At 37.4% G+C, this 17,453-nt stretch overlaps 1 protein-coding gene across 1 annotated transcript in view; it reads right to left on the bottom strand.

Annotated features, from left to right (window-relative positions):
* Positions 1-17,453, bottom strand: part of RALGAPB (Ral GTPase activating protein, beta subunit (non-catalytic)) — a 77,691-nt gene that overhangs the window by 4,139 nt on the left and 56,099 nt on the right. Inside the window, 7 exon segments of the mRNA XM_008575444.1 lie at positions 570-718; positions 4,283-4,361; positions 5,126-5,234; positions 6,039-6,175; positions 7,797-7,919; positions 9,952-10,117; positions 16,160-16,369. Coding sequence (XP_008573666.1) covers positions 570-718; positions 4,283-4,361; positions 5,126-5,234; positions 6,039-6,175; positions 7,797-7,919; positions 9,952-10,117; positions 16,160-16,369 — 973 coding nt within the window.

Genomic DNA, 17,453 nt, shown 5'->3' with positions numbered 1-17,453 from the left:
TTAGTAGTAACTAGCCAACTAGGTAAACTATCAGTATCCAAGTGAACTATTCTCTGCATACTCAAACTATTTCATTCTATTTGCAAAACTTCCTAGAGAGACAGACACATCACTAAGATAAAAGTGTCAGAAGAAACACACAACAACAAGGGAAAATAGAATCCAAATCTGCTCTGACAATCCATTTCCTGCCATGGATTACGAAGAGCTATCTTCATTTTCTAATACTAGAAGTTTGTAAAATTCTACTTGTACTTATCAGAGTAAGGATAGTTTAAAACAGACCAGAACATGCTCCCTTTTTAACAAGAGCCATAGCATTTTCTACATGTGGAACCTATTTAGTGATATTATCACTTCCTTATTTTTACTTCTTTTTGGTTTATAAAAATATTAAAGAAGGGCCAGCATGGCTCACTTGGGAGAGTGTGGTGCTGAAAACACCAAGTCAATGGATAAGATCCCCTTACTGATCATCTTTTAAAAAATAAAATGAAAATAAAAATAAAAATATTAAAGAAAAAGAAAGAAAGAAACCTTAACCCTTTGACCACATTTGAAGACCTTACCAAGTGCTCGCCTGCTGACTATCATCCCATCCACAAGAGGAATGACCATGTTAAATTTTCCCATGGCTCCTTGAATTTTTATCCGGAATAATCCAGTTTTTAAAGGATGGATGAAGATAACAGGAACTTCTTTTTCAAGAGTCGTAGATCTTAAGAAAAGAAAACTCTTTTTACCCCAGACACACAAGAGTTGAAGTTCCCCATATGTAGCATAAGAAATACCAATGGGACCTGCTGCCAGGCAGTGGTTTGAGAAGAGCCAAGGAGTCAGTCTGCTCAGAATTATCTTCCTGGGGGCCCATGTTGCTGCCCCCTATGACACCTAGCCCAAAATGCCCATTATTGGGATCAGGCTTTTTAAGCTAACAAAAAGGAGCTGAAAAAATATGCTTGGAAAACCACTGGGGACACGTTATAGAAGAAAATGCTAGAGAACTCTACTGTGGATAACCAACAATCTAGGAACCAGCTATGGGACTTTCACTTAGTTCTCCCTTCTTGTAGGGAACAAAAGTATGGCTGGCTAGAGTGCAGGGAATTCCAGCACAATCAAGGCTGGCATCTCAGAGCAGAAGCAGGAAGACAGTCTAGGCCCCTTATGGGAATCCTGATATAATTTTTTTTCCCCCCCAGAACCAGGGGGAGGAAGTTGTGAGGGCCATTAGTCTGGGCCAGCTACAAGTGTCCTCCCTCAGCTGAGGTGAACGGGGCCAAAAGCCCTCACAGCCTCTGACTAGGCAGCAGATGCTAAAGGTCAACAACCACAGCTTTGGAAGCTTGAGTTACACATCACATGTCAGGAATAGGTCAACCCATCTAGAGGTACTCACGTTATTCTGTGATGCTACATGTTGGGGTTTTTTTGCAACACAATGAGCTTTCTTTCTATATAGGTAAAGTGATTTTGACCAAAGCAATGTAGAGTCAATTTTTTAAGACCTTAAAAAACAAAAAATCAATCCTAGAATAACTTAGTCCCAAAGACTAATTCTAAACTTTGCTAATCTACCAATAAAACACAAATTTTATAGTTGAACTGTATTACAATTTTTGACCTAAAAAGATTAAAACATGAAAAACAGTTGAAGTTCTCTTCCAAATTATTTCTAGAAAAGTCTACTTCATGATAACTATTCTATGGTCTCTTTAACAAGTCAGTGTCATGAAGAAAAAAGGGAAAAAGGACTGTTCCAGATTTTAAAAGACTGAAAGAGTTAATACCAGACACATGGTCCTGGGGTATATTCTGGTTTGAACAAACCAATGTAAAGAATATTTAGGGAAAATGGAGAAATTTTAATATGAACTGGCTATCAGATGATATTAAGAAATTATTATTGGGCCGGCCCGGTGGCGCACTGCAGAGTGCGCCGCTTGGGAGCGCGGCGGCGCTCCCGCCAAGGGTTCGGATCCCATGTGGAGACCGGTTCCCGCTCACTGGCTGAGCGCGGTGCGGGCGCAACACCGAGGGTTGCGATCCCGTTGCCAGTCCCCGGTACGGGTGCGACACCGAGGGTTGCGATCCCGATACCAGTCAGTAAAAAAGACAAAAAGGAAAAAAAAAAAAAAAGGAAATTATTATTAACTTTATTACTGTGCTAATATTATCTTTAGCTATCTGAAAAATGTTCTTACTTTTTAGAGATGCACATTGATGTATTTAGAATAAAGTATCTGTAATTTGTTTTAAAATACTTCAGCATAAAAAAATGTAAGTTTTAAGACCGCCCTCTTGTAGAAACTCCTTAAAAATGATGCTAAAATAAACCATCTCTACTGATTTCGTTTCAACAACAATCTAACAACAGTAGAATAAATTCTTCTTACATGCAATTAAAATTAGATCATGTAAGTATAAGGAACTTAAAATACCAAGTTTGAGGAAACAAACTTCTCTGATGTGAAAAATGAGGTTAGCATTTGGGTTCAAAGGCCTGGGTTCAGATCACTTTCTCCTGTACTTACTGGATGTGTGATACTGAGGAAAAAAACCTCTAGGAGCCTATTTTATCCCATTGGTAAACAGAGATGATATTTGTAATTTTTGGAGTTACGAACTAAAAACAAGCAAGCAAAAAGCCTTGAAACTATAAAACCTATACAAACACATTGTTACTATTCTTGGAATCAGATTACTGTCTTTTATTCTTTTCGTATATGGGCAAGTAGACTAGAAATTTTAACGTGATAATAAAGTTAGTATTACATTTTACTTAAAAATGTTTTTCCATTAAGTGGCTCATATGATTAGGATATTTTAACTGCTATTTATCCAGAATGTTTTGACCAATTTAGCTCCATTATTTCTATCTAATATTGCTACTCTATTATAATGGTCTTCATTAATACTTAATTGCCTCTACTTCTCTATTTTAATTTTTGCTACAGATAAATGTAAATTAGCAATTAATTATACCATTTAAAAATCCTTGCTATGATGCTCACTAATCATCAGGGAAATGCAAATCAAAACCACAATGAGGTATCACCTCATACCAGTTAGGATGACCACTTTCAAAAAAAACCCCAAAAGATAACAAGTGTCAGTGAGGATGTGGAGAAAAAGGAATCCATGTACACTGTTGGTGGAAATGTAAATTGGTGCAGCCATTATGGAAAATAGTATGGCAGTTCCTTAAAAAATTAAAAATAGAACTACCATATTATCCAGCAATCCAAAGGAATTGAAATAAGGACCTGAAAGAGATAATAATAGCATTCCCATACTCTCTGCGGCATTATTCACAATAGCCACAACATGAAGCAATCTAAATGTCCATCAGTGGATGAATGGATAAAGAAAATATGGCATATAATACAACAGAATATTTCTCAGCCTTAAAAAAGAAGGAAATCCTGCAATTTGCAAGAACACAGATGAACCTGGAGGACATTATGCTAAGTGAAACAAGCCAGGCACTAAAAGACAAATCGCACATGACACCATTTGTATGATGAATCTAAAGTAGTTAAACTCATAGAAGCAGGGAGTAGAACGGTGGTTGCCAGGAGCTGGAGCAAGGGGGATATGGGGAGGTATTAGTCAAAGGGTACAAAGTTTCAGTTATGCAGGATGAATAAGGCCCAGAGATCAACTGTACAGAATAGTGGCTATAGTTAATAATACCGTATTGTGTACTTAAAAATTTGCTAAGAGGGTAGATCTTCAGTGTTCTTATCACAAAATAATAACAACAAAGTAGGCAGGAGGAAACTTTTGGAGGTGATGAATATGTTTATGCATAGATTATGGTGATGATTTCATGGATGTATACTTATCTCCAAGTTGAATACATTAACTATGTACAACTTTTTGTATGTCAGTTTTACCTCAATAAAGTGCTTTTAAAAAAGTCCTTGCTGGGGCCAGCCTGTGGCTCACTTGGGAGAGTGTGGTACTGATAACACCAAGGCCACAGGTCCGGATCCCTATGTAGGGATGGCCGGTTAGCTCACTTGGGAGAGCGTGGTGCTGACAACACCAAGTCAAGGGTTAAGATCCCCTTACCAGTCATCTTTAAAAAAAAAAAAAAAAAATCCTTGCTAATTTGATAACCTTGTGCATTTATGTACAAATTTCTTTCTTCGTTATTTTTCTCTATTTTTATTTCTTACTGCCTTTAACCCTTTTGTTTCATTATAATTCTTTATTAAGCTGTAATCAACATAAAAAGTAGACATGATGATAAACTTCAAGTAAATAAAGAGTGTACCTCAAAGAACTGCTACTATTTGCAGTAGTTTCTACACCAGTACTGATCTCTGCCATCAGATCTGAGAGGGGAAAATTTTCTGAAAGAAAATAATAGCATTACAATTAATATCTCCCTTATTTTTCCCAACAAATAATAGGAAATCTAATTTCCTAATCTCTTTACACAGCAGGCAATAAGTATATGGATTGTGCTATACTAAAATATATAATCCTAACTATTCCCCACAAATGGCACATTTTAGCTAAGCTCATCTAAAGCAGAGGGTTTTTAGAGAACATGACTGATGGTCTTTGAGGGCTTGGTTGGAAAGCAACAGTCACACTTTCCCACAAACTCTGAGCTGGATGGGATTCTAGGCTAAGTATATACTCCTAATGCTCTCATGTTGCTTACATAAAAATCATGAGAAACTTACCATACCAGAACTCTTAAGGACAAATTAACCTTTACACTAAAACTAGACAGGAGGGCATGTGGAGAGAGGGTGAGAAAAGTGCTTCCTCTTCCACTTTCCAGATGTCCTGGGATGACTGGGATCAACTGGCAACTAACCATTAACTGTAATACCAATATGAATAGCTAAAAGTTTTGTATCTACCAGTGTCATCAAATTTTCACAACTATGAAATAAGTGCCATGACTGTCTCCATTTAACAGATCAGTAATCAAGGGCTTAAAGAAACTGAGTGGTAGAACTGGGATGCAAACCCAGGCTTGCTGTACTCCTGTCCCAGCTCTTGGCCACAACACCATGCCTATACTGCTATTCCCTTTAGACATTTAGCAAGTCATTATCATTCTATTTTCATGTTATTTATGGAGAAAGTCCTTATACAGTACCTATATCATCATAGCGTTCCACCCAGACTACGGAAACCCTTGTCTCAGGTCCAAGGGGAGGCACAGGGCGACCCTGAGGCAGCTTCTTCATTCTGGAACTGGGACTGAGCTATATGAAGAAGAGGAGACACCACAAAAAAAAAAAAAAAGAAGAAGAAGAAGAAGAAGTAGAAGAAAGAAAGAAGATCCGACTTAATAAAACTACCCAGTTATACATTTATCAAGACGAGGGGAGAAAAAAATAACAAATAAAAAAATAACAACTGTGATAAGGTAGAAGAAAGAAAGAAGATCCGACTTAATAAAACTACCCAGTCATACATTTATCAAGACGAGGGGAGAAAAAAATAACAAATAAAAAAATAACAACTGTGATAAGGTAAGAAAAAAATATAAAAGCAAAAGCTCTCTTGTTTTATCAACACCAGTAAATGTATTATTTTATCACACCTGCATACAAAAGCTCTTTTCTTGGAGGGGCTATGTGCCTCACTCAGTGTACTTATTCATATACTGAACTATTCTCCAGCATGTTTTCATTTTTATATGGTCCCACTTGATTAAGTTGAACATTGCATGATTGTGGATATGGAATATATAGCTACTGCTGTCCATTTAGTGAATATTTCAGGGACCAAATAAAAACTAGGACTTAAATGGGACAGAGAACCAAGTATGGGACCAGAGTGGTGGTATCAAGGGAAACAACAAAAGCTGTCTTAGAATGAACTATTTGTTAGAGACTGAGGAAAAAAGAATCATGAGAATTTGATTTAAAAAAAATTATTACTAATGAATCAGTACTCTGCTATAATTACTCTATAGGTTAAAGTTAAAAGTTTTTCAGGCATGATTCCATAATTATCCCCGTTTCACTAAAAATATTTAGAGGTATATCAACAAAGTGACTTACCCTCTGTGAGGAATTAAGATTGTCTGTATGATTGGGGAAAAGCTCGAGCGTCAGGGATGGCTGTTTCAGAATTCCTGGCATAAGATCCATATTTGAATCACTATCTTGGTCTGAGATGTTACTTTCCAATGAATCAGCTATGAGATAAAGAAAAAAATCAATTATAACACCTAGTACTTCTTTGCAGCAAAAGTCTTTAAACTAATTATGCTAACTAGTCTAACTTAAGTCACTTTAAGCACTGCTTCTAGAGCAAGGGCTGACAAACCTTTCTGTGAAGGATCAGATAAGAAATATTTCAGGCTTTGCTGGCCATATAGGTCTCTCTTGCATATTCTTCTCTGTATTTTATTTATAACCCTTTAAATATGTAAAAGCCATTCTTGGCTGAATTTGGCTTGTGTGCTATAGTTTGCTGACTCCTGCTCTACAGGATAACTGAGGCAAGACTAGAAAATATTTGACTTCTCACAGATGTAGAATATAATAAAGTCATCTGTTATATTCTGAATTATTTTGATTACATATTCTATCATTTTGCTCTGTGCCAAGTAGGCACTGGGACATCTAAAAGCTACAGAGGACCTAGTCTCTGTGATTAAGGAACAATCTGGTTGGAGAAAAGCATGCTGAAAGTCTAAAAAAAAAATTGGCCAAAGAAATACAAATATCACGAAACAGGAGGAAGCTGAGTTGGAGTGGGGCACAGTTGGCATAGGGGAATGTTTCATGGCAAGAGACAAAGACCTAACTGCAGGAGCTACAGTGCAAGAACAAAGCTCTATCTCTGGGAGGACTTGGCTGGTACAAACAGGCTGGGCCAGAGAAACCAGGCAGGTACTCAGCCCATAGAGGAAAGATAGGGCCTGGCTTCTGGAATTAGGGTGGTAGATCATGGCATGACAGGAAGGCAAATAGCTGCTATGATACTGACCTAGCCCATGGAAGGCACATCCTTCCAGGGACATAACTGGTCCCAGAGAATGACTCAGGGAGGGGTCTAGAGTACAAAATCAAGGGTCCAAGTACAAGAGTTAGGAAGCTGCCAAAGTAGGGCACAACAAAAGTCATTAGCCTGAAGATGAGAGTGTGAAAGTATGATGTATAGTACCCCATCCTACAAATAGTCTCAATGAAGAAGGTGAAATTTTTGACCTACTGTCTGGTCAGGCACAAAAAGGCTTAATCTGCAAAATGCAAAGATTCAAGGCAAAATAAGACTAAGTTCAGACTAAGAAGTTATAATCACTCCTGATCCTTAAGAATAGTCTCAACTGCCATCTTTTCTAGGCTGCTGAGGTTTCTTCTGCTCAGTGTTTGAAGATCGGCCAGATGCCACCATGAGATCCTTCCAGCTGTAGGAGTCTATAAGGTTCCATATAAAGGCTCACACATGAGAATAGGGAAATAGATGAGGGTTCACTCATAATTACAGAAAGAAATGAACAAACTGGAAAACAGGGTTTCTATGTATTGATTAATAAACTAATAAAGAAAGCCAAAATGTAGGTTGAAGTGGGACTTCTTCACTAGTTAAAGATTATTAGAGGGTCAGTCTGCTAGTCTTAACTACTTTTCATAAGAAAGTTAAGAGAAGATAACATCTTATACGCTTTGCATAATCTAATAGTTATAATGTCTTAGAAACTGATGAATGCCTTAGAAAACTTCAAAATCTCTTTCAATGCAGTAACACTGCACAAAGCTGTGAATACAAAATTAGATCCTAAAACAGCACAATTCAAAAAATGCTCTTACTTAAGGACTCCACAGGAGAAGGAACCACAAAAGCTATTTCTGTAAGGGCATCAGCATAATACAACACCTTCTTCTGTCCATTGAAAATGTTAGCCCCAACATCTTCAGAGGAAATCACTTCATCTAAGAACAAGAAACAATACATCACTGCTTTAAAAAGTGGAAAAAACCAATGTCATTCTGCTTCATGAAATGTTAACTGGTTAATAAAGTGACAAGAAATAGAAGATATGTTTCCAACAAGAACCAATTAGTCTGTAAGAAGAATAAACTATAAATGTTCACTAAAGGTCTTTATACTAACTTTAAATCAGAAAATCTTAATTTTACAGCCTCTAAACCTACTCTATATCAGGCCACTTCTGATTAGCAGGGCCTTTAATTCATCTGTATGAGACAGATTATGGGGGGGAGTCCTTTTGAAACAGGTAAATCATTAAAAGGAAGACCACAAGAGTCTTTCTAAAGGGGGTGGGGGCAGGGTGTGTGCATGTGTCTGTGTACTCTTGCTTTTGGTCACTCTTTACTGTTCCTCAGCTGTGCTTCTGCTCCACCTTCCCCAATGGTCAGTGATATAAAAACGTACAGCCAGTTGTGGTAATAGTACAGTCTAAGCCAGCAAGACTAAATTAACAAAAGAAACACTCCTGAAAGCCAGTATAGTTTTCAATTACAATGAAAACAATGTCCTATCAATAATACATAAAAACCAACAACCTGACAAAAATTTGGGCAGAGAAGGAAGAAAGGAAGGGAAGGAAGGAAGGAAAGGAAGGAAAGGAAGAAAAAAAGAAAAGAAAGAAAAAGAAAGAAAGATATGAAAAGATACTCTCTTAACCATAATTAAAAATAGAAAATTTCTCACCTAACAGATTGGAAGATGCCTCTCTAATGCTGGTGAAGACGTGGCAAACAGGAAGTTTAGACCAGAGGTTAGCAAACTTTTTCTTTAAAGGACCAGATAGTAAATATTTTAGGCTTTGCAGGCCATATGGTCTCTGCCACAACTACTCATTTCTACCAGTGTAGCATGAAAGCAGCCGCAGATACTACATAAGTGAGAGGGTGGCTGAGTTTCAGTATTCTACAAAAAAGGGCATGGACTATAGTTTGTTGACTCCTGGTTTAGACTTTGGGCAGGCACTTTGTATCTGTTTTCGTAGACACTATAGTTACTGCCCCAACACCTGCTCCACCTGCTTCTACTCTGTAGCAGGAATAAAGTGTAGGTAGGACTGACCCTTCATAGCACCTCTAACTTCTCTATATCTCTCTATCCATTTCTCCTGCCACAAGGACAGATTTGGGGTAGTCCAATTGCTGTGTAGCTCAGGATTTGGGGAGTAAGTGGATTCTGAGATCTGGCTAATCTCTCCTCTTTGGGCTAATGTGGCATGTTAATATAAAGCCTGGAACTGACTTTCTGCACTATGAGAGAAGACAAGCTGGGGACAAAGCTAACATACTGAGAGGAGAGTTAAAGGAAAATTGTAAAGAAATAAAACAGGACTGCTGATCAAATGACACCACAAACTTAACCAACCCCTGGAATTTTCCATTACGTGAGGCAACAGATGACCTTCAAAATCTAAGCCTGTATGGGTTAGGTTTTGTTACTCGCAACCATAAACATCCAAGTGATATGTTTATCAAAATGAAAAACGTGCATATTCTTTATCAATTCTACTTATGGGAATTTAGTCTGCAGATATACTCAAGCATATAGTCAAGGAAATATGGAAATTAAAATTATAGTATATCCCTAAATACTTTGCACTTCAACCTTAGTTGAAATTAGAAGAAGCTAGAGGTCAAGTCAAAATAGTATTTAATGGGAAAACTTGAGAGTGTAATCTTTTTGACCCAAGAACTCTGAAAATTCAAAGCACTGACACAGGCATTACCCACTTCAGAGAGATAATAGTAACTTTTCAGTGACCTTGGGAGCCCAGGAATAAAAGAAACATCTAGAAGAATATGCAAACTATTATTAAGTGACTCCTGTGAGAATTGGGATTAGGATATGGAGACCTTTCCTTTATATACCAGTTTGGTTTTGTATTTCGTTTTTTTAAAACAAGACTACAAATTCATAGTAAAGCGGGAAAAATCAAGAGTAATAAAACAAAAAATAAATGAGCATTATGAATTTCACCTTGTTCAGATCCCTCACCATCATCACAACTGTTAATAGACCAACTGGTGGAAACGTGCCCAGTCCAACCAGGGTGTCTGCCAACATCTACTGACCAGCCAAGGGAGAGCAAAAATTCTAGGAAGTGTGGCTGAACATTTCTGGAAGACTCCACATTCTTTAAAATCTGAAATACATACCAATCATCAGCTATAATGAAGGAAACAAAAGAACATATCAAAATAAATCTTCATAAAAATTGGTTAGCTTTGAAACTTCTGACAAATCAAGTTCAAGCTTAGAATAAATTTGGAAGTATATCACTGTAGTGAAAAATGCATGCTCTGGGGTTAGACAGATTTGGATTGGCTGGGCCTTAAGCAAGTTTCTTAAAATCGCTGTCTGAGGGGGCTGGCCCATGGCTCACTCAGGAGAGTACAGTGCTGGTAACACCAAGGCCATCGGTTCAGATCCGTATATAAGGATGGCCAATTAGCTTATTTGGGAGAGCGTGGTGCTGACAACACCAAGTCAAGGGTTAAGATCCCCTTAGGTCATCTTTTAAAAAACAAACAAAAAAAATCGCTGTCTCAGACCCTTCATCTATAAAGTGGAGATAATAATTATGGTTTGGGACTGGCTGGCTAGCTCAGGTGGTTAGAGCATGGTGTTGTAACACAAAGGTCAAGGGTTCAGATCCCAGTACCAACCAGCCATGGAAAAAAAATAAATAAATAATGATGGTTTTGAAGATTAAATGAGATAATTCAAGTAAAGCCCTGAGCTCCCCTTCCTGGCTAAACAATTACTAAACCAGACATGTTTACTATAAATAAAAGATACCATATCCTTGCCTTCACAGAGTTTACTGTGTGGTTAATGATAAACATTACATAGTAATTTGATACAAATATTGACTAATGTTATACAAGTACAAACCTATTAAAAATTCAAAAAAGATTAAGGGTAATTAATAAATGACTATGAAAATATCTTTTTCTTAGTCCAAATGAGAGAATGTAACCATTCCAGGAAAAAACTTCACTAAGTACCAAATGTAATGTTTGGGCTTTCTACTGGCCTCAGAAAGGAGAATCCTTCATTCCAGTATTTTTTTTTTTTTTTAGTTTTTTTACTTTATTTTCTAGGAGTCCTTCGTTCTTAAACAGTGGTTCTCATCTGGTGGTAACTGTGCTCTTCAAGGGACATCTGGCAATGTCCAGAGATATTTTTGGTTGTCACAACTGGTGGGGCACTACTGGATCTAGGGGAAGTGGCCAAAGATGCTGCTAAATGTTCTAAAATACACAGGACGGCCCCAAAACAAAGAGTTATCTGGCCCAAGATCTTAATAGTACTACTGTTAAAAAACTCAGTTCTACAGGAAGGCAAATAAGAAATTTCTCTCTAAACTAAAAATAAAAGGGGGACAGACAGCAGAGTATATTAAAATCATCTGGGGAATTTTCTAAAAATAAGATTCCCTTAGTTTGTTCCAGACCTACTACATCAAAATCAGCAAAGGCAGGATCGTGGCATCACTATTTTTAAAAGCTCCGCCAAATGACTTTGATGCAGCCAGTCCACAAATCAGTATGTCATTCATACAAAGCTAATCTATGCCAAGACCAAAGGGAGGCCTATGAAAGTCAAAATATGGAAAGTAACACCCATTACTTCTCAATCCCCTAGGCATCATTATCAGGTCATTACCTCAAACACAAAGCTAGTCTCTTTAGAAGTATACCTATTTAGTTCACCCATATCCCTTCATATTCTTATAGGTGCCAGGAAGCTGATTTGACAAGTTCTAGTTTTTGCAGTTAAAATTTTTACTTAGAAGTGAAACTTTTAAATAAACAATTTCTGAACATTTAGCCAAGAAGCATGAATGAGTCAAATTCAACTTGCAGTCTCCTTGCTGGTAGCCAGAAATTATCTAAATCTACCCTGTGGCTAGGGAAGGCAGGTATCAAGTCATTCCGAAAGAAGCCTCAGGGAATCTTTACTGTTTCCTAGTCACCCTCAGCCCCTAGAAACCTGAGGAAATTGAACTGATTTACAAACTGCATCAGAGGGTTGTGTCTTCTTTTATACGTAGGAGAAAAAAGCCCCATTCTTCTCATATGAAGAATGCACTAGACTTCCTTCAAAACAGATCCCATACCCTAGTAATTAATCCAGTTTTACTGAGATTCTTCCAAAAAAGACTTAAGTCCACCAGTCAGTCTCATCCCTAGCTGCCACCAGCCCACCTTCTCACAAGCTCCAAGCATATTGGACCCCATAATGAATATCATGAAGATGCAAAATTCTCTCACCTCTGGGGAATTTACATGTTACTACTTCTTCAGTAACAATCGGCTTCTGACTTTTTACCAACAGTAATGCATACCTCAAACATCAGCTTAAACATCTTTTCCTCCAGGACACCTTTTTAAAACCAGGTTACATTTTCCTGTTATGGATCCTATAACATACTTTAAATGTCCCTATTAGCATACTTCACTATGGTTGCTTATTTAATTGTCCGTCTTCCCCTCTGGATAGTAGTTCTAGGAAGCCAGAAATCTTGTAGATCTCGTTCGCTACTGTAACACTAGCACCTAATAGGCAGCAGACACTTGATAAATATTGAATATCAAAACAAACTGTGGAACATCCATTCAATGGAAAATGATTCAGCAATAAAAAGAAATGAGCGATCAAATCACAAGAAAAATTGAGGAACCTTAAATTCATACTGCTAAGTGAAAAAGCCAGTGTGAAAACACTACATATTATATGATTCTAACTATATGACAGTCTGGAAAAGCCAAAACTATGAAGAAACAAAGATCAGTGGTTGCTGAGGGATGAGGAGGGTGGGGGCGGTTGGGGAGGGAGGGAGGGAAGAACAGGGGGAGCATAGTGGATTTTTAGGGCAATGAAACTATTTGTAAATACTGTAATGGTGGACATACCATTATACATTTCTCAAAACCCTCAGAACTGTACAACACGGAGTGAACCCTAATGTAAATTACAGACTTCAGGTAATAATGCATCAATACAGGTTCATCAATTATAACAAATGCACCACATCAATGCAAGATATTAATAATAGGGGAAACTTGCAGGGGTGGGGGTTATGGGAGCTTTCTATACTTTCTGCTAATTCTGTAAACCTTGAACTTCTCTAAAAAAAAATAAAGCCTATTAGTTTTTTTTAATGCATTTTTAAATTTTGTTTTCCTCCTAATCCCTTATCTTCGAGATCTTGATATTGCCAAACAAGGTTTTGCCAACCATGATATTTTTCAAGGAAGCATCCCCTAGAAATGGCAAGGGTTGTTCTTGTTCACTTTGGCAAAGATTGTGAGCCTGGTCTTCTAGTCTGTTATATAACATTCCTAGCAAGGTCTGGGGCAATACTCTGTAATCAAAGACATTAATATTTCTGCAGTCAAAAAGAACAATATTCACACTAAGTGAAATAAGTAACGACTACCAATAGCCTAGCGTCAATTCAGGTAAGATTTTGCTGATAAATGGATTTACAACAAATATACAAAAAACCTTCTGGTTTTCAGTTTTTACTTTGAAATCATGGGTGAGGAATTGTGGACCCGTAGCACATTACAATACACTTTATAGGGCAAAGCGTCGTCATTCTTCTCTTTTTTTAACTAAGGTAGTCCTCAGCTTGTTCTTCTGAATGATCTTCTAATACAGGAACATAACATGTACATATTTTATATCTCTTAATAACTTTTTAAAGTTTCTTCCTCTAGGTCTTGTACATAGTTTGTTAAGGTAACTTTCGTCAATATCACAGCTGTAAATGGGGAATTTCTGCATTGTAATTTTAACTGGTATAGTCATTAATTTTTGTACTTTTTTGTGTGGTGATCTTAACCTTCTCATTTACTTTAAATATTTTATTGATTCTCTTATGGTTGTCTAATTAAAAGTCATATTGCCTGCAAAACCGTCTCCTTGTTTCCAGTGATTTTTACCTCTGAGTTTCTTTTAATATTTCACTGACTTTCCTCGTTTTGATACTGTACATGTAAGATGTTACCATCGAAGGAAACCTCTCTGCACTTTTATTTTGCAACTTCCTATTAATCTAATTATTTAAAACTAAAAAGTTGAGAACAAAATTTCATTAACTGAAAAATTCTCATTGTTAAATACGTAGTGGTTAAGGTAGATATCTTTTACTTCTGATTTTAATAAAAGGTGCCTCTAGTTTGCTCATGGACTGACAGATCTTTAATATAGCGACGTGCACTACTAGTCCTCACTAAGTTTTTTTTTTAATCAGAATTTATACTGTTCTATTAAATATTGACTTACTGTTTTATTGATTGATCTGCTACATAGGATCAAATTATTTTCTTAATAGCTTTACTAATATTTCCCAACAATTAGTTCTTGAGTTCCTGGGGTAGACCTTACTTGGCTGCGGAAGCTTTGCTTAACATGCTATTAATTAGGAGCATACTTCAAAAAGTTCGTGGAAAGATTCATATTACTTTTTTTTTTTTGTCTTTTGTCTTTTTCCATGTCCGGCAACGGGATCGCAACCCTCGGTGTTGCTCCCGCGCCTCGCTCAGCCAGTGAGCGGGAACCGGTCTGTATGTGGGATCTGAACCCTCGGGCGGGAGCGCCGCCGCGCTTCCCAAGCGGCGCACTATCCAGTGCGCCACCGGGCCGGCCCTTCATATTACCTTTTAATTCTATGTTTCCACAAACTTTTTGAAGTACCTTAGACTTTTTGTCTATGTCTTCATAAGTAAGATTGGTTTGTAGGTTTTTTATATGCATGTGCTGTCAGGTTTAAGTTATTAGAAAAACTTACTAAACTTATTAAAATAAACCTGGTATTTTTCTGACTTTTTCCTATGTTCTCATACAGATGTGAAAGCATGAGAATTATTTTCTTGAAAACTAAAAAATTTCAACTATAATAGATAACACAAACAGAAATTACAGGGCTATTAGGGCTCTTCCTGGCTCTCTGCAGTCCATGGGATGTAATAACTTTCTTCTAGCATATTTTATTTACTGTTCTACTCTGCTCAATTTTCTCCACTAGGAGTATCACTAATCATTTGAAGGTTAGATCTTTGTTCCTTGTCTTCCATATTTTTTACCACTGTATTTCTTATTATTTCTTTTCTCTGCTCTTTTATTTTGTATTTTAAGAGATTTTAGGTTCATACTCCTCAGCACAAACGCAGTTTGCTACAGTGTAAAATACTTTCCCTCTACATGCTGAAATTCAAAATCAGACAGCAATGTCCCCCTTGCTTTCCTAAAATGTTAAATAGTCTATAACCAGATAGCTGCTAAGGATTAAGGGCAAGGGACAAGTCATACAATAAGCAATTTCTTGCTTAGCAATCTTCAGTTGTACATTTCAAAACAAATAGGCCTTAGAATAAACCCCAAATCTACCTTCAGGCAAGTTATTTCATATTTTTTGGGCCTCTGTGTCCACATCTGTAAAACGGGGATAGCATCACTTGCCTTGTATAGTTGTTTTAAGGATAATGGTATTAAGAATAATGGCAATATTTACCTTACAGGCTGGCTTACTTTTTTGCTAAGTACTACATGAAATATCTCACACGTTAACTCATTTGATCTTCACATGACCAATGAGATGGGTACCTTTATACCTTTATCATCCCCATTTTATAGATGAGGCACAAAAAGTCAGATAACTCACCCAAAACCACACAGCTCCTAAGCAGTGATCCCAGGACATAAACCTAGACAGTCTGATCTTACTAACTACACAACATAAAAAGTGCCTGTCTTACAAATACTACAGTATTAACTTCATTCCTCTTTAAAAGTGGTATGAAAGAGCAGTCAGTTGTAGCACACACTTTCAGTAGCAAAGTTTACTGGGGAAGATTTTTAACACTCTTTTTTTAAATTATCTGTAGATTTCATTTGTACGTATAATATGAGTGCTGCATTACCCAGGAAAATTCAGAGTTGGGTGTATTATCAAAACAGTCCCTTCAGAAAGAACTCTGGTATACTCATGGGATGAACTGCCCTGGAGCTCATACTGTAACCTACAGCAGCACAGAATATTATTTACTTGCATGCAGGGTAAGATTTTAACCAGTTTTTAAAAAAATTTTTCTTCTAACCTAACTTCATAAAAATATTTTAGCTATCATCAGCTGAATGTTAATTTATGAATATATTTTCTCATAAAAATTACCTTCAATGCTTCTAAGGACAGAAATCCAAAGTGTGAGAGGAAAAGGCGGGCTGTTTGGAATTCCTGGGCAGGAGGTGGGGGTTTACAATCCGTAACAGGGTCAGGAAAACTTCTTTTCTGCAGTTCCTCCTCACTCTGTTGCTCAAGGTGTATTTCATAAGCAATCTGCTGAGCCATGCCACTCCTCAGTTTTTCATGTCTCTCTTCTAACTGAAATAAACCAAGTGTTTCATTTTTTGGAACTATTATAAAAGTAATAGAACCAATCTTAATTTTAAAATGAAAATAAAGGTACAAGCAACAAAGAAAATGAAGATAATTTTCAGTGACCAACACTGGTTTCAGTTCAATATATACCATGTAATTAAGCAAACATGTTTCTAAGAAACTCTCTTATAGACTCAACAATTGCTCCATTACCTCCTTGCTGTAAATGAAACCATTCCATCTCTGCTCCCCCTTCAAACAGGCAAAGAACGGGACAGAGTTGTTGCTCCTACCTCCACTTCCAGGTCACTGTCTACCTTCACCCTGCAGTGCCCATCATGTTTTAAAGTCCTTACCTATGTGAATTACTTGACTGTACTCTTCGAGACTCCTATCACCCTTCCCTTGCCTTACAATCAACCCTAGTTTAAAATTTTTTCCTCTGGTTAGCGATGATCCTTCTAACAACCTGGCTCACAATCCTACAACCTCCTCAACCTTCATGACTTTCAAGGGCTGTAATTCAGAAACTCTCTTCAACCATAAGCCCCATTCCTGTAGCTTCCCACACTTTAGCTCCCTGAGCCTCTGCTTTACCATCACTATGAGGCATTCAACTCCTCCCTCTATTTTCCCACACCATTAGCATCTATCTGGCTTCATTTGATTCCCAACTAAGCTTAATTCCCCAAATCTAACAACTTAATACCTTCTCCTGTGTTGAACCTTATCTCTCCAAATTCCCACCCCTATCAATCTCCATACCACTCCAATTCTTTACATACGCTCCCAGATTCCAAGTGAATCAGAATGAGTTAAATAACTTAATGAGTTTCCAAAGTCAGCAGAATGAGTTAAATAACTTCACTACAGACGATGCTACTTAACCTCAGCTGGACTGCGTGGCAATTTTAAGAACCACCATTGATCCCCTATTATACTACTAAGAACTAAGATTAAAATTTACATAAACGGGCCGGCCCGGTGGCGCACTGGATAAGTGCGCCGCTTGGGAAGCGCGGCGGCGCTCCCGTCCGAGGGTTCGGATCCCACATACAGACCGGTTCCCGCTCACTGGCTGAGCGAG

The sequence above is a fragment of the Galeopterus variegatus genome, unplaced genomic scaffold, assembly GCF_000696425.1.
Source record: "Galeopterus variegatus unplaced genomic scaffold, G_variegatus-3.0.2 Scaffold1189, whole genome shotgun sequence".
Lineage (NCBI taxonomy): Eukaryota > Metazoa > Chordata > Mammalia > Dermoptera > Cynocephalidae > Galeopterus > Galeopterus variegatus.
The sequence above is the reverse complement of the archived record's forward strand: the minus strand, read 5'-3'. Positions and strand labels throughout refer to the sequence as shown.